Source organism: Ambystoma mexicanum, chromosome 1p, assembly GCF_040938575.1.
Source record: "Ambystoma mexicanum isolate Mex_15411 chromosome 1p, UKY_AmexF1_1, whole genome shotgun sequence".
NCBI lineage: Eukaryota > Metazoa > Chordata > Amphibia > Caudata > Ambystomatidae > Ambystoma > Ambystoma mexicanum.
The window spans coordinates 804341904-804367102 of record NC_090921.1 but is presented as its reverse complement, the minus strand read 5'-3'; the positions used below and the strand labels follow the sequence as shown (position 1 = coordinate 804367102).

General features: G+C 45.7%; 1 protein-coding gene across 1 annotated transcript in view; it reads right to left on the bottom strand.

Annotated features, from left to right (window-relative positions):
• The window catches only part of LOC138565087 (uncharacterized), a 110780-nt gene extending 85869 nt beyond the window's left edge, over nucleotides 1-24911 (bottom strand). Inside the window, exons 1-2 of the mRNA XM_069642957.1 lie at nucleotides 24833-24911; nucleotides 24046-24381 (exon numbers count right to left, since the gene is read on the bottom strand). Coding sequence (XP_069499058.1) covers nucleotides 24046-24381; nucleotides 24833-24866 — 370 coding nt within the window. The 5' untranslated portion in view covers nucleotides 24867-24911. The remainder of the gene's footprint in view (nucleotides 1-24045; nucleotides 24382-24832) is intronic.
• Between the last annotated feature and the right edge of the window lie 288 nt (nucleotides 24912-25199).

Below are 25199 nucleotides of genomic sequence, written 5' to 3'. Positions count from 1 at the left end.
TTTGTACTGGGCCTTAGGGGTGAAGGCAGCACAATGAGACTTCATATTTGGTACTGGCGCAGATTGTTGGGTCCAGTCTAGACAAATCTTCACAGTTGCATGGCAATGCTTACTGTGCATCAAAGAGTGCTCCTATGCGGTATTGGCCCAAATTGGTCGGCCCAGCCTGGATAGGTTTCTTTGTGTGGAATGGCATTTTTTGCTGGGCCTCAAGGATGAAGACAGTATGATGAGTGTTCTTTCATGGTACTGGCCCGCATTGGTGGGTTTAGTTTGGACATATTTTCTTACTGTGCCATTGCATTTGGTACTGGTTAAGCCAAAAGGAGTATGTTCTTATATGGTGTTCCTGTTATATTGGTGCAGCCTCTATGGACATGTATAGGCACAGACAACATGAACATGTTTTTATACTTGCATATATTATGTGCAAAGGCATCATGAAAATGAGCGTCAAAATGCTGCTGTGCAGTGTTGATGCACTGGTATAGTTTGCACATTTCCTGTCCAGCATTGCTTTGATGCTGCTAGCAGCCCTTCATTTGCCAATGAAGGCTAGATCAATGCGTCAGAAGGCATGATACAGATGGGAGTTGCCATAGTGTAAGCTCAAAGGCAAATCTGGAGACTAAGCAAAGTCGATGGCAGCAGATTGGCCAGAGTAGATAGGCCTTGTCTCTCTTTAATATCCATTCGTCTATGTAGTTAGAATTTTTTAATACAAATCTAGTCCATTTTAAAAACCTGTTTCATTTTTTCTGAAGCCTTTTAAATCCTTGCATGTGTCAACATGTCTGTCTCAAGTCAGAAGATCAAATGAAATCTCTTTCACGAATAATGAGAGGGTACTTTTTTATGCTCTCATGAAATGTCATATGCATTTTTTTTAAGCAAGTATTTGGTAATGCAAAAGCTGCTAACATATCACACTGACCTAATCCCCTACTGTTTGGGTCTCTTTGTGTTCTACAGGTCACTAGATTGATTCCCCTCTTGCCCCTCAGACTAGTATCCTTCCTACATCGCTACAGTGAATACCATTCGATTGGGTAATAAAATCACCTGTCTTTTATAATTCTACAACATTTTAAAACTGTATTATGATTTGCTTCATAAAAACACATCAACCAGAGGGAACTACAAAACATTTAATAATACCTGCACTGGCGTCATTGCCATCCAAGAGGTTAGCACTTGTATTCAACATACATCACAACCTCTGTGGCAAGAGGTCTTGGGATGTTATTTATTTATTTATGTATTTATTTATTTATTTGCATTTATAATGCGCACAGCAGCCCTGAGGCATTGTGGCGCAGTTACAGAATATTCACTTAAGTGCAGTTGGTATGATAGTATTCTTAGATACAGTTTTACATGAATACAACTCAGACATTATGCATGTTTCATGATATTCAGCAATAGCAGAAGAGCAGTTTACTTGAACAGATTGGTTTACAGTGCTTTTCTGAAAGCCATAAGAGAGGATTCCTTTCTCAGGTTAATTGGTAGTGAGTTCCATGCTGTAGGTGCTAGGACTTCAAAGCTGAATCCCCTCGCTTTGACTCTTTTGAATGCAAGGACTGTGAGTTGGTGTGAGTATAGGTCACAAACAGGTCTGTGGGATTGAACTTGACGTATACGTTCTGCTAGGTAAGGGGGAGCAGATTGAGACAGACATCTGTGATTAATGGTGAGCGTTTTGAACAGTATACGTTCTCTGATCGGAAGCCAATGGGCGTCTTTCCTCACTTGGGAGATGTGCTCTCTCCTAGGGATGCTAAGGGCAGCTCTGAGAGCATTATTTTGCATGACTTGTAATGTGTTGATGTTTTTTGAGGACGTGCCTAGGAGGAGGACATTGCAATAGTCCAGCTTTGCGCCTATGGTGGCTCTGGCAATATTGAGGCAGTGAGGTTTGACGGCATTCATGATTTTCGTTGTGAGTGCTGCTGATGTTGAGATGTAGCTGACTTGTCTGTCCATGGACAGTGAGGAGTCAAGGTATACTCCCAATGTTTTTACTGCTGCAGAGATTGTGATCACAGTGTTCTCGATGCTGAAATTACAATATTTGTCTAGTTTGTTCAGGGTCTCTTTGGGGCCTACCAATAGGATTTCGGTCCCCATTGAGGCCTTTAGCCGCCATCCAGGCCTGGTTGATTGCATAGGTTTTTTGTAGTGTTTTAAGGTCCTGTTCATAGTCACCAGATAGTGGGAGAAGAATCTGTGTATCATCGGCATAATTTGTGAACATTATGCCGAGTTCTACTAGGTCATTGAATAGTGGCAGCGTGAAGAGGATGTACACAAACCCTCTGGGACTCCACAGCCAATGGGAGATGGATCAGCTGATGCCTGGTCTGTGAAGACTCTCATGGCACGGCCTTCCAAGAATGAGGTTATCCACTTGGTGGCTTTGTGGGAGAAGTGTGCAGTGTCTGTGAGGTATTTCTCTAAGATCTTGTGGTCCACCAAGTCGAATGCGGCCGACAGGTCGAGGAGCAGGAGAAGTGCCGACTTGCCCTTGTCCATGTTCTCTAGTAGCTGATTTTTTAAGTCTAGCAAAGCTGACTTAGTACCATGTCGAGGGCGAAAGCCAGATTGCCTTTTCCCCAAGATGTTGTTCATTTCTAGATAGGACTGGATGTGTAAGTATTCAGCCTTATCTAGAATTTTCATTAGGAAAGGCACTGTGGTGATGGGTCTGTAGTTGTTTGGTAGGTCTGGGTCCAGTGTGGGCTTTTTTAGCAGCGGCCGGACCCATGCTTCCTTAAGGGAGGAGGGTACAGTGCCGGTGGTGAATGAAGCATTAATAAAGGCCGCGATGAAGGGTGCTAGTGATTCAGCACATTCTTTGATTATGTTTGCTGGGCAAATGTCACCCTTGCATATTGACAGTTTTATATGCTTAATAATACTGATGACCTTGGGTATGGTAACTTCTCTGAAGGCAAAGGGTATCTGTGGTTCTGTGGTGGGTGTAACACTCTGGTCTGGTTTAGAGCCAGTGTGTGTTGGTGGCACTACCCTAGGCAGGTTGTTGAAGTTCACCTTAATTTTCTCCTGGAGTAGGTTGATTTTGTCCAACAAGGTGTGTTGGATGTCATTACACCATTTCTCGTCCTTCACAGTCTGCTGTGTAGATGTGGGAGGGATGACTAGCTCATTAAAGATGGCAAACTGTTCCTTGGACTGGGATTTTGCTTTGCCGATTCTGAGGTTATAGGAAACTGCTTTTGCTATGGCAATGGCGTTTTTGTAATCCTTGGCAATTGTTAGGTATGACTCCTTAGAGGAGGCTGAGCGGTTAGATTGCCATTTGGTAAGGGCTTGCCTCTTGAGTGCTTAAAGGTCTAGTAGGTCCTGACTTTACCAGGAGTTGGTATGTTTAATGTGTTTGTACTTTTTTCTCTAGTGGAGCGATAGCATCTACTGCTTTTTTAAGAATGGTGTTATAGAGCTCAACTAGTTCTGTGGGATTGCTAGTTGGTGGTACTGTTAAGACTGATGCTTCCAGGAGGCGGAGAATTCTGTCTTTGGTGATATTTTTTTTTTATCTTGCCATAGCGGCAGGCATTGAGGGGCTGTGTTGGGCTACTGTTCTGGAAGGTATGTGGAAATGCAGAAGATGGTGGTCCGTCCAGGGGTGAGGGCTGTTGGAACTGATGTCGAGGCCACAGTTATGATCAACACGCCAGTCGAGTATGTGTCCTTTGCTGTGGGTGGGGTTGTCAACTTTTTGAATAAAGCCCAAATCTCAGAGGGATTTGGCAAAGGCTTTTCTTTTTTTTTTGCCTTTTGCGTCATTAAAGCCTAGATTGAAATCTCCTAAGAGCATAGCTCTGGTACTAGTTTGGAGATTATTGCTTAGGATGTGTATTAGGTTGGCTTGGAAGTCCAGAAGGGGACTTGGAGGACAATAGACTAGGTATAGTGTCACAGTGTCATTAGGAGAGAAGGAGATTTTCACAGATAGAGCATCAAAATTAACAGAGGTGGAGGACTTGATTTGTCTAGCTTTTAAGTTTTCTTTGACAATAAGGGTGACCTCCCCACCTTTGTGCGTGGATCTATCCTGGCAGATATGATTCTATAGTGTACTTATCACCACAACTGCCATTTTACACATTGCTGTTTTATCATTTTTTGTAATTATTTTGTTACATTTGGTGTATTTCTTGTGTGACATTCAGGAGCCAATTCTTACAGCAATACAATCAAGGCATTGACACATGTATCACAACACAAGTCACTTCCTTGGGATGGCATAGAAAACACAATATAATGTGAATAGTTGTTGGGGCTTGTACTGTAGATATACAATTATTCTGATCAAGGTCATTCAAGCTCCAGATGCATGCAAGTGCTAATAGTTCGGTGAGCTGCTGGCAAAGACTCACAAGTTTCTAAATTGATGTTATTAATATCTTTTTTTTTTTTGTATATAATCATTATAGATTTTTTAACAAAATTTCGAAGTGCTAGTAGAACATCTCGCACTGTCCTGCGTGTCCTGAAGGATGAACCAAGTTCTAAAAGAAGAAAAAGAAGAATTGATCCAAAGGTATCGGTGGAACATTGCATTAGATCTGCGTCGGGAGGAGCACGTCAAGGATGTGTTTCATGATGTTTATTGTGGCTAACTGCCATGCCGATTTATCACCGTCCAGCAGTTTGTTCCAGCACGATTCTTCGTCTCGAAGGGTAACATTTGTGAAGATGTCCTTCAGGTATGTGCGGCGAATATCTGTCGTCGCAGGACAGTTCAAAAGGAGGTGGCGTATAGTTTCCTTGGCCGCGGCAGAATTACAGAAACGGCAGCAGCTGGTCGGAGATAATTGTCTGATCGCCAGAATTTCATTGGTTTCCAGGAGATTCAATCTGATTTTTAAAAAGTAATTTCGTGCTGATCTGTTTGGAAATAATTTCAAGTACGGTTGAATAGAGTCTAGTTTCCTGGAGAAGGGAGGAAGGTGGCTAGTAAGTTTGTACTTGGTAGCAAGTTCGTTGGTGTCGATCCAGTCCAGTTCTTTGATTTTTTTGGTAACTCTGACTGGATTGGTGATTAGTTCTTCTGTGTTGCAGGCGACTGAGTCCAAGATGGTCAAGACTTTGGTTTCCCATCGAGCGAGCATTTGACAGCTACCAAGTCGGATTTCTTCGCCTATCAACTGATAAGCATATGGGGCATCTTTCTGTATGCACTTCCGATGCAGCAAGACACTGTTACAGTCCGTAGTTGATTTTAACGAAGAGAGAGTTAGTTCACGTCTAATTAATGTTATCGGAGTTGTTTTTGGGAGACCAAGAACTGATCTCCAGAAAGTTGCTTCTAGTTTTGGCCACAATTCAGATGGAAGGTTCGGCATTGCGTCGACGCCATATGTCAAGGATGGTATGACTTTCTTTTTATAGAAGTCTCGTACAGGTATGATAGAGAATTTGCCGAATTTGATGTCAATTGCTTTCCCTTGTGTGGCTAGTTTGGTAGTTTCAGCGTGTATGGCCTCTTGCATTGCTTTTTCTCTGTATGAGCTGTCTAAGGTGACTCCAAGATATTTGAAGCTTGAGACTTTCTCAATGGTGGTCGAGCCTAGTTTTAGAGATAATGTGGCTTTCTTTTTTGCAAATTTCTCGATAACCATCATTTTTGTTTTTGATTCGTTAATTTCCAAATTGTTTGCCATCATGTATTGCTGTAGGTTTGTGAGTTGGCGTTGTAAACCTATTGGGGTGTTGTCCAAAAGGATTAGGTCGTCAGCATAAAGTAGACGACTGATCTGTTCTCCTCCAAGTTTAGGGGGAAAGGCTCGAACCGTTTTTTCAGATTCTTGAAAATCGCCTAGGTAGGACCAAAACAAGGCCGGGGCCAGAGGACAGCCCTGTTGAACACCTCTGGCGATTGTTATTTCTTCTGTTAGTGCTCCTTGCTGGTTAAGGCGTACCCGCATGGAAGTGTTGGAGTAGAGGGCTCTGATTGGGTCGAGTATGTCCGGGGGACATTTCCATAGGGCGAGTTTCTTCAACAATCTGTCGCGATCTACTTTATCGAACGCCTGTGTTAGGCCGACAAAGATAATAAATAGACGCGGACGCCCCTCCAAGATTTTGCTTTTGAGAGCACTCAATATCAAGATGTTGGCGTTTGTCCCCAGGTTCTTTTTGAAGCCAGTTTGTAGCTTATCTTGGCACGAAGCTTCGTTGGCCCAAGCGGTGAAGTGTTTTAGGAGTAAGGACCCAAACATCTTGCCTATTGGGTCGAGGAGGGCTATAGGGCGGTAATTGACTGGGTCAGATCTGTTTCCTTTTTTGTAGATAGGCACTACATTTGCGCGTGTCCACGATGGTGGGATGGATTTTGTGGTGGAACAGCGTTTGAAGATTTGGCTCAGGAGAGGTGCCCAGACTTCGGGATGGGATTTCAAATCGAGGTTCGTAATGCCGTCAGGTCCAGGATCACGTGATGGTTTTAACTTTTTGATTAAAACTACAATGTCTTCGATGTTGTCCAAACAGATCCAAGAGGTGTTGTTGTGGTCCGTCAAGGGAGTTATGGTTGTAAGGCTCTTGAAAAGGGTCCGAAAGTGAGCTTCCCAAGCCGATTGGCCAATACCGTTCAGTTGACATGGCCGAGCACCTGGCGCTGTTGAGTGGAGCAAGGACCAGAAGTCTCTGGCGTGGTTGCCAGTAATAGCCTTGAGGATGTCTTCCGCATCTTGTTGGTAGAGCTTATGGCGGTAGCCCCGTGGCCAAGATTTGTAGTTTTTGACGGCAGCTTTGATAATGACGCAGGACTGTGGGAAGTCAAGTTTCCGAGCTTGTCTTTTTGTTTTTCTCAGCTCTCTCTTTTTTTCGGTGACTAGTTTGTCGTAAGTGTGTTTTTGATCTGATGTTGTTGACTTCCTTTTTCTTTGTGGGACTCTAAAGGTGGTCAATAATGGCGTGTAGTCCACATTTGTCCTGGGAGATTGATTGCTGTGGTCTTTGTATAGGGCTGTTATGGTAGTTATTGCCTTTTCAGTTATCCTGAGTCTTGTTCCTTGCATGGTGACTTCGATGTCTGCGATCATGGTGTGGTTTGTCGGTGGGTTTGTGGACCAAGTAGTTTCAAGAAGGTTATGATTGCTTTCCCTTGCTTTGATCACTTTGAAAGAATTGATGTGAGATAATAAAGAACGTGATACAAAGATGTGATCAATTGTGGAGTTTGATTTCGCTCTTTCCCAAGTTGGTAGTCTGTTTGGGTCGGAGAAGACTTGATCCAAGTTGTCAAAAGATCTGGAATTCATAAGGTTTTGCCATTTGGTTGACCTCTGGTCAGTTGGTAGTTTTTTCAATTTGAGTCCCTTTGCGTTCATAGGGGATTGACAGTTGATGTTGAGGTCGCCACATAGAACTACATGGTCCGGTTGGTGTGTGACTTGCACCCAATCCAACTCTTGTTCAATTGTGTTGATAAATTTCGCACATTCAATGGTAGCGGGTTCCAATAGATAGTGACGGTTATTAGTGTCTTCATCAGTATTTTGTTCGATTCTCTATCTCTTGTAATCCAGTTTAGCTTTACCATCAGCATGAAGTGATTTTCTTTTAGCTTTTGTGAATTGATTAGGCCTCGTCCACTGCGGATCGCGATAAGAAGGCCCACTGTTGGTCGGCCTAGTGGGCCCTTCTTGGCCAGCACTGTATGAATCTCATAACCGTCAAGGACTGAAGGGTGAAGAAGCCATGTCTCCTGTAGACAGATAATATCGTAGTTTGTTAAGTTTGTGGAACCTGGTGCTGTAAGGTGAAGGAAACCTCGAGTGTTCCATGAGCACATATTTATTTGGTCTTGGACGTTTGGGTTCCAACAGTCTGATGTGTTGCTGTAGATCGTTTTCTCGACTGGCTATTTTTGTTGGTTTAACTTTAGGGCTTTCGGCAACCACGACCAAAGGGAGTGCAGAGACGAGCTTGAGGGTGGAATTGTTTCCGCAGGGTAGGACACGTTCTGGACCATCCTTTGAAGCTTTAGGCCTTCTTTTGGATGTTTGTGTCTGGCGAGCGACTCGGAAGCTTTAGTTATCTTGAACGTTGGGTTTAAGTTATCAGAACTTTTAGCAGGCCGAGTGATTTCTTGTTTCTGGGCCGTTTTGCTGGTGCTCGGTTTTTGGTCCAGAACGGTAGTGTTGCTTGATTTTTTTGGGGAAGAACAAAGTTTTTGACGTGAAGGTCGAGGATGCTCAATTGCTTTTGTGTACTCATGGGGATCTTTATTTTTCCGATGATTGCATGTTTTGATTTCTCTGGAGGATTCAGTAAGGTCATAGCCCATTATTAGAAGTTCCTCCAGGGCAGATTTTAGGACGTTGTTAGTTGTTTGTGACGCTATATATAGATGTGAGATAGCCCTGGAAACCTGATGGCTCGGGTCGACAATCTGAAGGTCGGCTGACTTCACTGAACGGAGTTTCGGGATGTAACTGAATAAATCGATAACTGCTCTTCTATTTAATATCACTTCATCGTAGTTCCCAGGAATCTGCTCTAGTTTCAGTATACATCGTATTTGAGGTTTTGAATGGTATTTGGCAGTTTTTGATTTGAAAGTCGTCCTGGGGACTTCCTTAGTGGGGACTCTTGATGGAGATTTCTTTTTCTGGACTTTTGTTCGGTAAGTGTGAGGGCTGCTATGCGATCTGTGGGTCTGTCTTGCTGGCTGCCGATGAGAGTGATTATCGCGTTTTTCTCTCTCTTGTTTTTGGGGGTTGAATTTGGGTGCTACCGAGGACTCTCCGGGTAAATGGTCTTTTGAATTGTGGTTGGTCGTAATCGCTCGCAGTCTTCGTTCTTCAAGGGTGAGGAAAGGGGATTCTGTGATCTCTATTTCTTTATTGGAGTTTCTTTGTGATGGTGCAAGAATTGTGGTGGAGTCAGGTATTTCTTGTAAATCCTGATTAGAAATTGTTGATTGGTCAGTAATGTGTTGCGTAATGTTCATCATGTCCTCGTTGTTCAAGAAGACTTCTACCCCTCTAGGGGAATGATTAAGTGTCTCACGTTCGACCCTACTAGCCTCCCGGGTGTCTTTTGCTTTCCCTTTCAGTTTAGACGGGATTGTGGAGCCCTTTTGGGCGGCTATGACTTTTGAACTTGCTGGATCTGGTTGCTGGAAGATTGGTTCTAGTGAGACTGATCCTTTTTGTTTGGGGTTGACTTCTATCACTCCTTTTGGCGACCTGATTTTTTCTGTCAAGAGGGTTGATGAGACAGTTAGATCAATAAATGGAAGAGTTTGTGTGCCTTCTGAGTTTGTTTGTGGCCTGTCCTGGGGAGTAAGACACATGGATGAAACCGGTTTTTGAGATAGTGACATAGATGGTTCTTGGGTTGGTTTGTTCTCGGCTGCAAGAATCTTTGCTTCTAGGGCAGTAATATAACCCTCCAGAAAAATTAATTTGTTCAGCATTGAAGTTTGAATCGATGTGTGATCTTTCATTGTATCTCCGATTGTTTCGTACAGTTTGACAAATGGGTTGAGGGCTATCGATAATACTGACATCAAAGTGCAGGTGTCAAGCTTTTTTGGCTGTGAGTCTTTTGAAGGAGTATGACAGTGCAGGGTTGGTCTGCCTCTCGTAGGAGATGGTGGTCGTGTGATTGGCATAGTTACAGCTGATAGTCTTCTGGGGGGTGGTCTGAGGAGTGTCTTCTTTGATTATTGTAGTTGTCTAAGTTTGAGTAAAAGGAGTCTAAGGTTTTCTCAAACTGGGGTCTGTTTTTTGATTTTGCAGGATACTTGCTTCCAAGGTCTTTGTCTAGAGTTTGTGGAGTGGGACTGTGAGACTCTCCTAATGACGGTGGTGAGGTCTCGAGTGCCTGTTCTTTGTAATTGATACTGCCACTTGGTCAATGTGTTGATTCGCAGTCGAGCGACAGGTCTTGTGGCAAAGGTTGAATGGGGCCGATTAGGGCAGAGCCGACTTGCTTCGGTGACGTCGGAGTATTCGGAAGAGGTGTGGGACTCTCTGCCTCGACTTGCTCTTGGATGTGAGTCTGTGATTGATTCTGTACTCCCTGATCGATGATAATAGGGGTTTGTTGGGGAGACAGGATAGAAGTTGAGATTGGAGGCTTTACAATGTTGGCACTTGGCGAAGAAGGTGTATAGATGGGTGTTGGTGGTAGAGCCGGGTTTCGAGCGTGCTGGACCTCCTGTTCTTCCGACGTAATTTGTGGGATTAATGAAGTCACTTGGCCTGAAAAGTGCCATTTTGTCAGGTCTATATTGCGGGCTGGCCAATTATCTTCTTTTGCAAAGCAAAAAGAAGATTTTCGTTGGGCTTGTATCAGCCTGCGATGTTTACGCGGTGGTGTGATTGCGTCGGCTGCCTCGAGGATTTCAGCGTCTGTCAGTTCTTTACACTTCTCTTGAATGACTTTAGAGTGCTTATGGAAAAAGTCTGATAGTAATTTCAGGGGGAGTTGAGGTTTTTTACAGCCCTTTCTTGTGCATTTGGGGCCTGCCCGAGGCGTTTTGGTGAAATTGGCCTGTTTGGGTAAGTATTTGACAGAGCTCGTGGGTTTCACTTGTTTAGTTGATGGATCTGAGACAGGGTTTTTCTTGGTTAGATCGTCAAGGGGCCAAAGTCTCTTTTTTTATGTTATCAGGTGAAGTTGCCATGGTTTCCTGAGGCAGAGATAGGCTTGGTACAGTCATCACTTTTTCTTCTTGATTTGAATTGTCTGGTGGCAGGTTGGAAGTATTTTCACTGTGAAGTGTTGCTATTGCCGTAACTACGGCAATAGGTGGCGCTGCAGTAGATTCACTTTCGGTTTCGTTTGCAGGAGTCGGTGTCACGCCAGCGGCTCCTGACCCGCTCGAGTGCTCCTGCTCTTTCTCCTCGGGACATGGCCTCCCAGAGGGACCAGGCAGCGGGACCTCTCTCCCGCCCGATGGGAGGACAGACGAGTCACCTTATGCGGCGGTCTCTTCCGGTTCCACCGTCCCCATCTCGGGCCTCTCCTGCCTCGGTGCCGCCTGCCCGCTTAACGCCGTCTCCCCTCCGGGAGAGCGCAGAGCTGCGGCCGCGGCGGGGATCAAGCCGTCCAGGACCTGCAAAGCATCAGGCAGCGCGGGTTGGGGACTCAAAGAGGTCCCCCCTCCGGGGGGCCGCAGAGCACCGGCAGCATCTAGAATAGCCAACGCACGCCCCAATGGAAGGCCGGGCGGCACGGCCGGAGAACTCAACGCGACCCCCCCTCGGGGTGCTGCGGAGCTCCGGGAAGTGTTGACCCGGCATGCAGGGGGACGGCGATCACTGCAGGCACGGAGGTCGGAGGAGGTTCAGTGCCGCAAGCACCCGAGTTTGCGACATTTTCTTCGGGTAAGTCAGCTTCATGTTGATATGATGAATGATTATTGTTGGTGAAGCGAAAAAGCTTTTCAGTGACTTTTTTGTGAGGGACTCGAGCGTTAGCAGCACAATGTCCTTTTCCCAGGTGTACTGGTGTGTTGAGCCCTGGACTTGAATGGATATGCCGAAAGGCTGTTGTTTCAGTAGGAGTCAAAGGAGGATGATTGAAAGTCTGTGTGAGGGGTGCAATTGTGTTTTTGGAAAACAACTTTGCGTTACTTCTTAGACAGCGGCTTGTAGAATCTTCTGGGTCCAAAAGCTGTATCATAGATGGTGAAAGGACGGCCGGGCCCGTCTTGCCTGGCATGACTGCCACTCCGCATCCGCTCCGCGGAGTAAATGAGGCTTTGTAGTGTTGGGTGTAGCAGGAAACACACCTCCAACAATAGAGCTGAAGAAAAGACTGGTGGTGGGAGACTGCAAGACTGCCACTCACCGCCACTCCGCGTCCGCTCCGCGGAGTAAATGAATGAGGCTTTGTAGTGTTGGGTGTAGCAGGAAACACACCTCCAACAATAGAGCTGAAGAAAAGACTGGTGGTGGGAGACTGCAAGACTGCCACTCACCGCCACTCCGCGGCGGTGAATAATATCTACATCTGCCAGAGAACTTCCTATTCACAAACTCCCAAGGATGATTTACCATCTATCATCCGCGGTTACTAGCAATGGAATGTGGTTGTAAACCCAATTCAAACATAGCATCGTCATTACTTGCTAGAAAAATGACAAACTCATTTCTTGCAGGAGATCTAAGAAGTACACTTCAGACAAAGTCATTCCCATTTAGCCAACAGGATCCCTGTGGTTTTCTTAAACTGGTATACTGTCAATTATCATGGGCTGCAGTGAATTTTAAAAAGTTAGAGCTTGGGGGTGCTGTTGTGCAGCGTTCCACATGGCGGCTCAGTCTTCATCCGCTCATCCCGCAAAATCCCGAAACGGGAAGTTGGTCCCCAGATCTCCTTGGCAGCACACAGATCCCAACCCAGTCCTGATCAGTGACCGGGGAGCAGGAAACGGTAGGCCGGCTCTGAGTGACAGTGAGGGACAGGAAACGCTGCAAAGCCAGCACCTCCCGCTGCGGCACAGAGGCTGGCTCTACTACATCGGCCCAAGCCAGAACCTTGATACTGGATTGTAAATCTCGGCAAACCCCTGCATGCCCACCGAGTGCACTAGCAGTGGCCACCGGCAGCAACGAGCAGGGACTCCTCCCCCACCAACGGCTAGGAATATCTCTACACTACGCTGCAGAGGCTGGATCCCGGACGCTGCAGCTGGGAGCACCCTGCACCTTGGGGGTGTCTCCTACACACCAGCTACTGGAGACCCTCTGCAGAGCACCCTGGATGCCCAACGCCATTTCCCTGCGCAGTATCCAGCAGGCAGAGACTGAAGGACCAATGCCATGCACCTTGCTAGCCAACATCACTGATTTGGCCCTGCAGTCCCCCTGGATGAACATTGGCGACCACCTTGAAGATAGCAGGGTGGTTGGACACCATGGCCGGTCCGCTGGTGGCTGCAGCAGTGAGTGGGTGCCTAACATGCATAAATATTACTTGACTGTCACGCCTATATGTAACCTTGGTACTGTTCTGCACTTGGCATGCTTTACCTTGCGGGATGGCCTGATTGAGGCCCAAGGTGACCCCGCTGACCCACCTCACTGCCCAGGGGACAGGCATTTATCCTGATCACCCACTCCCTTGCGGCATGCGGGAAGACACTGGCCTGTTACCGCTGCCGCACAGTGGATCACTGGATTCAGGTGCTCGACACCCTTTGGAACACTCCCCTGCCAACGTCTAGGAATATCTCTGCGCTAAGCTGTGGAGGTCGGAGCACGGGCGCTGCGGCTGGGAGCACCCTACAGTATGGGGGTGCCCCCTACACACCAGCTACTGGAGTCCCTCTGCTGAGCACCCTGGATGCCTAACAATGCTATTTCCCACCGTCCTGTGCAGTCTCCAGCGGGTGGAGACTGCAGGACCAACCCCACGCACCTTCCTAGCTAGCATCACCGACTTGGCTCTGCAGCCCCCCCCCCGGATGTACATTGGCGACCACATTGAAGATAGCGGGCTGCAGCCCACCAAAGCGGGTCTACTGGTGGCTGCAGTGGTGAGTGAGTGCCTAACATGCGTAACATTACTTGACTGTCAGGCCTACATGTAATTTTGGTACTGCTCCGCACTTGTCATGCTTTGCCTTGCACGAAGGCCTGATTGAAACCCTGAGTGACCACATCGGCCTGCCCCACTGCCCAAGGGACAGCATGTTTATCCTCAATACCCACACTCTCACTGCAGACGTGAAGACATTAACCTATTACCACTGCTGCATAGTGGATCACTGGATTTGGGTGCTCGACACCCTTTGGAATACCTCCTCTGGATCCTCTACCGTTACACAGTATGACAAAAGGGAGAGCAAAAAACCAACACTCCATGAGCCAATACGCCAAACCCACTGCTAAGCCATCGACTTCCCGTGGGGCCACCACTAGCATAGAACCAGAGGCGATACCGATGGAAGTCACTGAAACTCAATGCATTATGGCGTGCATGCAAGAGGGATTTGCTAAAGTACACACCAAACTCGATTACATGACCAGCACCCTGGATTCAATCAACACTCGCAGGGATAAAAATGATCAACGTCTAGCGGAGGCTGAAACACGAGTGGGCACAGTGGAGGATGACTACACTTTCTAGGCGAGTGCTCGGGGTGGAAAAGAAGAACAGCGACTTGGAATCACGATCCCGAGCCAATAATATTTGCGTCATAGGAGTTCTGGAAAGCAATAATGAAACGCCCTTGGAACAATCGCTAGAGACCACCCTAACGCCACTCCTGGGGAATCCAACATTGTCACCACAGTTTGCGGCTGAATGCGCACATAGATCCCTGGCCCCCAAACCCACACCTGGGGCATCTCCTCGGCCCATCATTGCCCATATCCTTAACTACAGAGACCGTGACGCGATCCTCAGAGCAGCCCATGAGCTGGGGGACCTGATGTTGGGAATACCTGTATACCCGGATAGGGTAAATCCTTCTTAGCGGTCAAGAAACGACTGTGAGACAAAAAACTGAAATATGCAATGCTGTACCCTGCTAAACTACGTGTAGAGTGGAACAGCTAGACATTCTTTTTCACAATACCCGGCAAAGCCATGAAGTTTTTGGACGAAACTCTACTGCCATCCTGAATCCTGAACATAAATCCTAATGGCTATCTTTGTAGACGTGGCTCATTTCTCACTGCCTTCACATTCCCTGTGGTTTGTTTTTCATGAACGGTTGTAGACTTTTTTTTGCTACTATATTGCCCACTGGGATGCTAGGAATGGACACTCGGTTATTCACAGACCCACGGTTGATGGTGGGTGTGCTGCTCCTGACAGGGGTAATCAGATAAGAAGTACAGGAACACTTATACTTTTTACTGCACTAAAGTCCTGTGCTGGCCCGGGTGGGCCCGTGCACTAGCCTCCCCATGCAATGTTGCGTTACCAGTTTGGGGTGTTTCTTGGGTGGTACCATCATCCTAGTTTCAGGGGGCATGTGGGAGGGGGGGTAGGAGGGGACTATTGGGTTTATTAAAACACACTACACTTACATTTCGAAAAATGATGGGCACGGAAGAGAACTTAAAGATACTGGAACAACTGGACATATATACTATGGGGGACAACACTAGTCAATCTGTACCTAAATGGGGGACATAACCTGTCTTAGCTGGAATGTCCATGGCCTGTAAAATCCAACCAAGCGACGGAAGATACAGATGTATCTTTAAAGGCACAAAGTCCAAATTTTGTACTTGCAGGAGACCCATGCTCTTTCAGTGGTCTCTGAAGGGTTTGCTAGGAACTGGGGTGGAAACCGTTTCTACATTACATAATCCTCAAAAGCTAGGGGCGTCATGACCCTGGTACACAAATCTCTACCTTTCCAGTGCAAACCAACAAATGTAGACCCTTTAGGTAGATATATCTTGGTGTATGGGACCCTTGCAGGAAGGGAGATGCTGCTGCTGAATGTTTACGGCCCCAATATAGACAACCCTCAATTTTATACAGACATTCTAGATGAACTTGCCCGATACCTGGTGATCCCTATATTGTGGGCAGGAAATATCAATACTATCCTGGATATGAAACTGAACAGATCCACCCACACCCAGAGAACCCTCACATGGGCTGCCTCTACTATTAAGGAGGGTATGTATTCACTTGGGCTAGCAGATGCTTGGAGAACATTACATACTGGGGACCTCTCCTACCCTTTCTATTCCTCAGCCCATGACCCTTTCTCGTATAGACATGTGGCTCATCTTCAACACATTACTCAGAGGGGTCAGCAACATTCATATACTACCCCGCACCTACTCTGATCATTCCCCACTCCGCATCTGCCTAGCACTGCCAACATTCTCTAGGCCTCGCAATAACTGGCGCTTTAAACCACTGGTGCTACAGAACACAGCGTTCGCATCCACTATTGATGAACATGTGCAATTGTTTTTTTAACAAAATATAGGTTCTGTGCCCTCAACCAGTGTGCTTTGGGAAGCCTTCAAGGTTTGCATTCGAGGGATTGTGATGTCAATGGAGTTCAGTGTCCTCAAAGCCATCCGGCATAGCATAGTACAATGCGAGGACGAACTGCAGAGACTAGAACGGGAGCTAGCTAATGACCCCCCTACAACCACACTGGAACAGATCAAAGAAGCCATTGACACTATTAGGACCCACGCTGAGCGCAAAGTTCAATTCCTTGATACCCCATTGTCAGCTAGAAAATATGGGGACGAGGACAGGCCTGGTAGACTGCTTGCTCGAATAGCGTAACAGGAAAGCGCCAATCGGTGCATTCCACTCATAATGAATACCTTGGGTAGCTTAGTTCACATGACCACAGCCATCAATAAGGTATTTGCTGATTTCTATCTGACCCTATACACCAACAATGACATATGTGCGCAGGAAGAGATTAATGTGTTTCTCAATGCCCTTCCACTCAGTCAGATATCACATGCCAGTAGGGCCCTACTAGAGCTCCCGATCGCATTGTCTCACATAACTCAAGCGATACACCACCTACCATCTGGAAAGGCCCCTGGTACTGACGGCCTCACAGCCGAATTTTACAAACGCTACAAGGAAACCCTTGTGCCACATCTCCTACAGTTCTGGCGAGAGTCCTTCGAATCCCAGTCGCTCCCAGGCATCATGCGCGAGGCGGTCATCACGGTTTTGTTAAAGTCGGAAAAACCTGCAGATCAATGTGGCTCCTATCGACCTCTGTCCGTAATTAACACAGATGTAAAGGTTTTTGAGAAGATCCTGGCCACTCGGCTGATGCCAGTCATGCCGTACATTATCCACCCTGATCAGTCAGGGTTCATCCCGGGCAGGTCCACAGCACTAAATCTATGCCGCATCTTCAACATACTGGCACAGATAGATCTGGTGTTCAAGCGATAGCTAATACACTAGACATTCAAAAGGTTGTTCGACTCTGTATCATGGCGATTTATGTACACTGTGTTGTTGAAGTGTAGATATGGCTGAGGGTTCCTCGATGCTTTACGCCTCCTTTATATGGCACCAGGGGCCAGGGTCAATACAAACAGGTTGGTCTCCCCACAATTTGAGATAAACAGAGGCACACGTCAGGGATGCCCCCTGTCGCCCCTGATATTCAATATCATTATAGAACCACTGGCAGATTTGATAAGGTTTAAACATGGACATCGTGGGATCAGAATAGTGGGGAGACCGCAGATAATTTCCCTTTATGCTGACGACAGGCTGGAAACCCTCAAGAACACCTGAGGCCCATTATGGAGGATATCCTACATTTTGGAGAACTATCGGGACTCTGAGTGAATTGTAGTAAATATGAACTCTTTCCCCTCACAGATGCCACCGTCCGACCTGAAGAGCTGCAGGGATTCAAATGGGCTCCAGAGTCTATACGCTACTTAGGTGTGACCATTGCAAGACAGATCCTTATGCTATATGACTGCAACTACAATGAGTAGATTCACCTCCCCATCGCAATAGCCGGCAAAATGACCGTTCTTCCTGAACTCATGTATCTCTTCTTTAACGTGCCGTTTTGGCCTAGGTGATCTTTTTTTTTAGGAATTGGAAGGCGAAATGTGCAAATTCGTATGGTACCCCAGGGCAGTACGAATGAAATTTCCTTTCATATCTCTCCTAAAACTGCTATTCACATAATGTTAGGCTACAGACCACCGCGGCCTTGAAAGCATTTCTTAGAGAGTCTTGATTCATTCCTTAGTAGTGAAGGGAATAAATATAAGGAATTTTTATTGATGGGTGTTTGGAACATCTGGCTGGATGATCAAACCAAACCCTGCTCCAAATAATGATGGGATCTTTTGAATACTCATGGGCTTCACCCTTTGGGTGTTCAACCTTCGCCACTGTCTGGATGTAGTTTTAGCCAGAGGTACTTATGTCCTTTTGAAGGACACTATACCTGTCCACTGTTCTGACCATGTTGTGCAGTTTTTTTCTTTGAACCTGCTGAAGGGTGATAAGGTTAACCCCAGGGACAGATCGACTATGTACTCTTGGAAAGCTAAAGAGCTGGACAGAATTAATGGGAAGGAAATCAATGAGGTGCTTGATGCTATCGACTCTCTGATCCCCTGCCAAGAATTTCTAGCAGCAGGGACCTTCACCTTGAGTGCTATTTGTGCCAAATCTGCCCCTTTAAAACTGAAAAATAGGAGAATTTCGTATGCATGGTTCTCATCAAATTTAATTCTGCTGTGCAAATTAGTTAGCAGGACTAATCGTAAATGGCAGAAAAAGCAGACTTTGGAGAACAAAGCTAAGGCAAAGAAGGCACTTACGGATTACAAGTTGGCTATTTTCCAGGTGAAGAAAGAGTTCCTGGGGAAAAAGCTTAAAGCTGCCAGTAATCTCCCGAGGGAATTGTTCTCCATCATTTCCAAATTTTATAATCCCAGCTGTAAAGCTAATTTAACTGACCACTGGGTCGTGTAGGCTAATCTTTTCAATTCTTTTTTTATTGAAAAGATCGAACATAATAAGTCTGATATTGTCCAGGCCACCTTCATAATTTCATCGGTATCATTAGATACTCAAGTTGTGGCTATTTTGAATGACCCACATACTCATATTTCCCTGCCTACTTTTGATTTTCATTTAGTAGGAGAAGATATACATCAATTGTTGGAGACCCTCAAGCCCAGCATTGATTCTTTATCCCCCCTTCCTGCATATGCAGCAAAGCGCTTTGCTCAGGGTTTGACTCCTTTTGTGACCAAATTTGTCAACAAATCATTGACACATGGGATTGTACTTGACTGTCTAAAGCATTCTACGGTTACTCCCCTACTGAAAAAGCCAACAATGGATTCTGAGTCTCTTCAGAATTATCGCCCCATTGCAGGGCTACCGTGGCCGGCAAAATCCTTGAAAAGGTGGTCACAGGTCAACAGCAGAAATGTGTGGAACACCAATCGTTATTGGATATGTTTCAATCAGGTTGCAGACCAGGTTTTGGAACCTAGAGTCGACGCCGGCTCGTGCAGGGCCTGGCTGCGACACGGGTTTCACACATTGGGGTCACTATACATTGAGAATAACTTCATCCAAATCACTGACATCCCAGAGCTCACGTGCAAGATGTCCTTGCAGTGATTGCAATATGTGGGCCTGTGCAAAGCCTGCAAAAGATTATGGAGTTGCTTCCCAGTCCAGCCTGTTAACAATACCCTGTTGTGCTTTGTTTTGATAACGGGCGACAGCCGAAGTCGAGTATCGTCCCTATACCTCTTAATTCAAACCCAGTCGGGTATATTACACCACAATATACGAGCTAAATGGCCGGAAGACCTCCAACTAGATGTCACAGACGACCTCTGGTCTGACATGTGTGCACAGACACTCAAAGTGTCATATAACTCCCGATTTCAACTGATACAACTTAAAGTGCTGCACCAGCACCACTACACTCCAGACAGATTGCGTATGTTTTACAATGAAGGGTCTGGGGCATGTCCATGCTGCAATTCCACCCACGCCAAATACTTTTATATGCTATGGGACTGCCCACAACTCGCTACCTTTTTGGGTGATGTATGTGCGACACTCTCAGAAATGATTGGCAAGGCTGTTATCCCTCTAACCCTCTGTTTGTTTCATATTTCTGACCCACCACTGGGCAGTTGTGTACATTTGTAGGGCTATCCCTTCTGTTAGCCAAGCGCTGTGTTATTCTGCGCTGGACGAGATTGCATCCTTCCAACAAAGAACGCTGGTTAAAGGATGTAATATGGGTCATTGATATGAAAGAGCAGTGGGCACACATGCAACCACCTGAATCCCGACCACGAGACATTTGGAATCCACTTAAACTGTACAGTTGGCGTGCAACAACAAGGCCGGAAACACCCCTGTCCCCCCAACCGATGCGAACTGTCCCCCTGATACTGAACCCCTGCTACAAGAACAATAGGGACTCATCCCCTCTATACATGAGTATCTTACACCTCTGTATGCTGTGATGCCTGCAACCAGATCTCATCGTTCAGACCCCAATGTCATATTTGTATGCATGCCCTACTAAGTTGTAAGTTGTTTCGTGTGTTACTAAGTGTACCAATAAAGAAAGTGTTTAAAAAAAGAAAAAGTTATAGCTTCTCTCTGGGGCTCATGCAAGATTCCAACCCACAAGATTTCACAAAGCACTGATCTGCCCATTAAGGAAAAATAATTTCTAAACCTTTCCTCGACCAATTTGCTGCTTAGGTCTAGAGCAGGGTTGTCCAACTCCAGTCTTTGACGGCCGGAAACCTGATGTGTTTTCAGGATATCCCTCATTAATATTCAGGAGCATTAATGTGCATACATTTTGAATAATTGTATGCCAATTTATGTCATGAATATTAATGAGAAATATCCTGAAAATCCCACATGGATCCGGCCCTTGAGTCCTGGAGTTGGACAACCGAGGTCTAGAGCAAGGGATCCCAAGCCACTACAGTGCAATGTTAGGGCCTGCAGTACAGATGTATGTTAGGTAAAGGTCACAATTAAGGTCCCAAAAATGGTTCTGCATGGAATGATTAAACAAGAATTGGCAAAGCCAGTAATTTGGGTGTCTGTGTAGGCATGGCATAGGCATTTGCCAGGCATTGCCGTAATTGTATTATCTGGCCATAAGATGTCAATGGCTGGCAAATGGTGTGAGTACTTGAGGATATGATGGCAGTGTCTGGCAAATCCCTATACAAGAGCTAATACTTTTGTGTTTGCAAATGCTTGTTTTAATAGGAATTGAATGCTAGAAACAGCTGTGAAAACACACATGTTCTTTAAAAATTAAGTGGATGAAGACAGACTTAGTTAAGGCATTTAATTATACCAGAGCTGCCTTGCAGCTGCATTTAAAGGCATGGTCTAGTAAAAAATGTTATTTAAAAAATAGATAGGCAACATAAAAAAAAAATACTAGCATTCTCTTTTTTAAAACTTCCTATGTAAAGTTTTGAGCTATTCAAGCTCAAAATTCGCAAAAAGCAAGCACATGGGCGCATCCATTTTGTGAAATGGAGGCCCTCCTGTGCTGGCTTTTGCTTTTGCAGCACTAATGAAGGAAAAGCCAGCCAGCTGTAGTAAACAAAAGCTACCGCTGGGTGACTTTCCCTTCATTAGTGCTGTACGCGGAGGACGGGGACCGGAGACCAGAGCAGGAAAGCTGCAGCTGAAACTCGGTAAGTGCTGGAGGAGCACGGAAAACTTAGAAATAAAACCGCAGCTTTAAAAATGTTGTATTTATGTTTGCGGTTGCTTTTGAAGCGACCGCAAACATAAATACAACGCTCGGAAGAGCCTGAGAAACTCGGAAAGAAAAACGGCAGCGTTTTCTAACACAACCGCGTTGTTTCTGCCTGAATCTGCTTTCCCATTTGGGGCTCTCGGGCTCCCCACGAGGAGCCCGAGAGCCCCAAATGGGAAAGCAGATTTAGGCAGACACAACGCAGCATTTAGCATTTCCCATTTGGGGCTCTCGGGCTCCCCACGGCGAGCCCGAGAGCCCCAAATGGGAAATCAGCCGTAGGCAGAAATACTATGCGGCATGTAAACACAACCGTGTTGTGTTTCTGCCTGCTTTGGCTTTCACTTTGGGTCTCCGGTGCTCCCCTGGGTGCACCGGAGACCCAAAGTGATAGCCACAGCAGGCAGAAACACAACACGGTTGTGTTGGAAAACGCTGCGTTTTTTCTTTCTGAGTTTCTCAGGCTCCTCCGAGCCGGAGCATCCTGAGAAACTTGGAAAGAAAAACCGCAGCGTTTTCCAACACAATAATGTTGTATTTATGTTTGCGGTCGCTTCAAAAGCAACCACAAACATAAATACAACGTTTTTAAAGCTGCGGTTTTATTTCTAGGTTTTCCGGGCTCCTCCAGCCCGGAAAACTTAGAAAAAAAACCACAGCTAGTGCTTATTTAAAAAAAAAAAAAAATAGCACTTACCGAGATTCAGCTGCAGCTTTCCTGCTCTGGTCTCCGGTCCCCGTCCTCCCCGTACAGCACTAATGAAGGGAAAGCCCCCCAGCGGTAGCTTTTGTTTACTACAGTTGGCTGGCTTTTCCTTCATTAGTGCCGCAAAAGCAAAAGCCAGCACAGGAGGGCCTCCATTTCACAAAATGGATGTGCCCATGTGCTTGCTTTTGCTAATTTTGAGCTTGAATAGCTCAAAATTTTACATAGGAAGTTTTAAAAAAGAGAATGCTAGTATTTTTTTTTATGTTGCCTATCTATTTTTTAAATAACATTTTTTACTAGACCATGCCTTTAAGCCATTTCATAAAAACAGCTACAAATAACAATGTCAGTTCCAAAGAAGTATATAGTTTGATGTTGCTGCGCAATAGAGCTAGCTCAAAAATATCCCGAGGGTATGTTTTTGAAGAGGGGGTTTGGGGTGATGTGGGATAGCCTAGAGGATTTACACGGGCATGAGATTTTAATGCCTGGGTAAAAAGTCAAAAAAAAACACCTGCAGGCTGTCAAACCCCTCCGCACATCTTATGTTCTCATTCTCTGAAAACCTACAACAAAGGTGTTTGCTTCATTGATTGTGCTAAAGCACCATCTAGCAGCCGTAGCCAGAAAAGATGTATTCATGGAAAAATCTCTACTTAGTTTACTTCCTAAACTAGTCTAGGTGTGGACCGCAAATGTAACGTGGATGTTGATTTCTTTCTAAAGTAACATTTTTTGACTGTTGGCCGTTACTTGCGAAGCCTCCGTGGTGAAGATGGCATTATATGTAAGGTTTAAATTATCCCTGTTTACTATAAAGATACTGCAAGTAAGTAAGGAGGTCAGTGAGCATATAAAGGCACAAGGACACAGGCCAAGTCACTGAACTCTGGGGTGACTACAATGTTACAGCCTTATAGATAGAGGGAGGGGTCATTATCAAAGGAGAAGGAACCACCACCCAGTTATGGCGTGAGGTGAAGCCGACTGCCTTAAGTTGGGGGTGTAGGGTCATTATCAAAAAGGGTTAATGACCCCTCGCAATGACTGTAAGGCAATTAGCACATAGTGGTAGAAGCAATACATGTTTTGGAGTTTTGGTGCTGAAGTAAAAAATGTTACTTTAAGAGTGAGTACGTTATTATTTGGTGTTATTTAAATAACATGGCTGTCTCCATAAGTTAAACAGTAGTTATTGACTGCATTCTACACATTCTGATTGGCTGAGAGGAGGTCGATAATGATCTCTATGTGCTAATATTTGTAAATGCATTCGAAGGTATTTCATTTCTCACCACTCACTGAATGTTTGGTTTCTTGTTCCTTCTGATGGAAGATACTGTTATAGTTGGTTTAGCATCTTTGTTGTTGGAATAAACGCACTGATATGCCACTTACGTTGATTGCAAACAATTATTTTTAGCAGTTTAAAAAAGCACTTTCAAACTGATTTTCTGGTTTAAAGTAAATACTAGCGTGCAGATGGATTCCTAGAGACCTACATAAACCTGCGGCTACGCGTTTCCTCAGTAGCAGGAATTATGTTCAGTGATCTGCTTTTCATATTGAGTGCTGACTTGGCAGCAGGCATAGTGGTGTCACAACCCAACTCATAAGCACGCATCTTAAGACAGGGAATAAAGAAAGGTGTGTCGCCATAGTCACTTTATAAGAGCTGGGATCTTGACTATTACAACATAATCCTCATGTGCTCCAAGTGCAATGTGTAGTAAGTACATGTGTGGCCCTCGACTTCCTCATTCTTAAGAACTCGTGCTTCTCTAGATCCGTGTTATACCGCAGCGACTCCTGGGTGCCGGTCGCCAGACACGCAAACCTGTGACTAGTGGCAGATAAAGGGACGCGCTTGCGGGGGAATACGCAGCTTTTTACACAATATACTTTATACTGGAACTCAAGACTCTATATAATCCTAAATGCCGCCTTGTTGTCCTTCTTTTGCAAAGGCGCCTTTACGATATTTATGCTGGGTAGGTATTAGATAACGCAGAGAGAAAAGCTTCAGTCGTGCAGGTGTAATGCCGACTGACAGTTTACATTTCTCTGCGCGGTTCCTTACCTCCTACAAGGATGGTGGCGGCACTGGAGAAATGCAGGGCCCCTGTTTTGGGGTAAGCGCAGTAATAAACACCGGCCTCCTTCCGCTGGACCTTGTAGACTTCAAGTGTCGCGCTGCGCGCTTCATGGCGGCAGTTATATTTGAGATGACCTGCGTGACTGTCCGAGCAGAACTTAATAAATGTGGCCGGCGCCTCGACTCGCCTCCAGAACCAGTGCACAATGTGTCCTCCACCCGGGCTTCCCTCGGGTACCAAACAGGAGATCGCGGCTGTGTCATTAATGCTGAAGGAGAGGAGCTGCTGCTTCTGATGCGGGTGCATCCGCACCCCCAGCACTGCAACGAGAAACAATGCAGTATTAATGCTGCGTCACAACATTACCCCAGGGCCGCACCTGCTCTGCAATCAGCAACATCGCCCATTCTAAACCTGTTGCTACTCTAGTAGTGCGCGCCTGCGCGGGAAGTGTAGCATTCTGTTTCTTATTCTGTATCTGCATTTTAATCGATTGTTATTCCTCCTCCTTTATAAAAATCCGTTCCCGGTGGTTACATGTCATGTCTCTGCAGCACTTCAAGCAGATCCAATAAACAGAAAGTAGCACAACAACCGTATATCATGTCCCTATGATGATGTGCAATGTATACAACTCTAATGGTTTGGAACAATAATAGAATACAAAACACGTATTACACTTAAAAAGAAGTGCCAATGCAGGCATTCAATGTTCATGTAGGATGCCTTTCTGCATGTGCTCGCTTGTCCCGGTGTTGCTGTGAGATTTACCTTTGGAAAAAAGGATAAAATATCCGATGAGCATCTCGCCTCTGAACCTAGTCCAGCAGTTCTCCTCTCGTGACCCTTCTGCAGCAAGTGATATGGGGTTTGACAAAGGTCCTGTGCTGTTAGACACGCCCCGCCCACCCAGGGCAGTCAGGGGTGTGTGGCATCAGGCAGTAGTCACGTGCCTTGCCTCTGACAAGCTTTCCACGAGTGAGGCGCAGTCTCTGCTTCTTTGAGCAGAGAGGTGGAGGAACAAACATGGAACACAGACACTGAACATTTTGATGACTGTTTATGTTTTCACTTTTTAATTAGGGTCAGAAAGCACTCTCTTCAGAGTCCTGAAAAGGCCAATGTGAGACGGAACAAG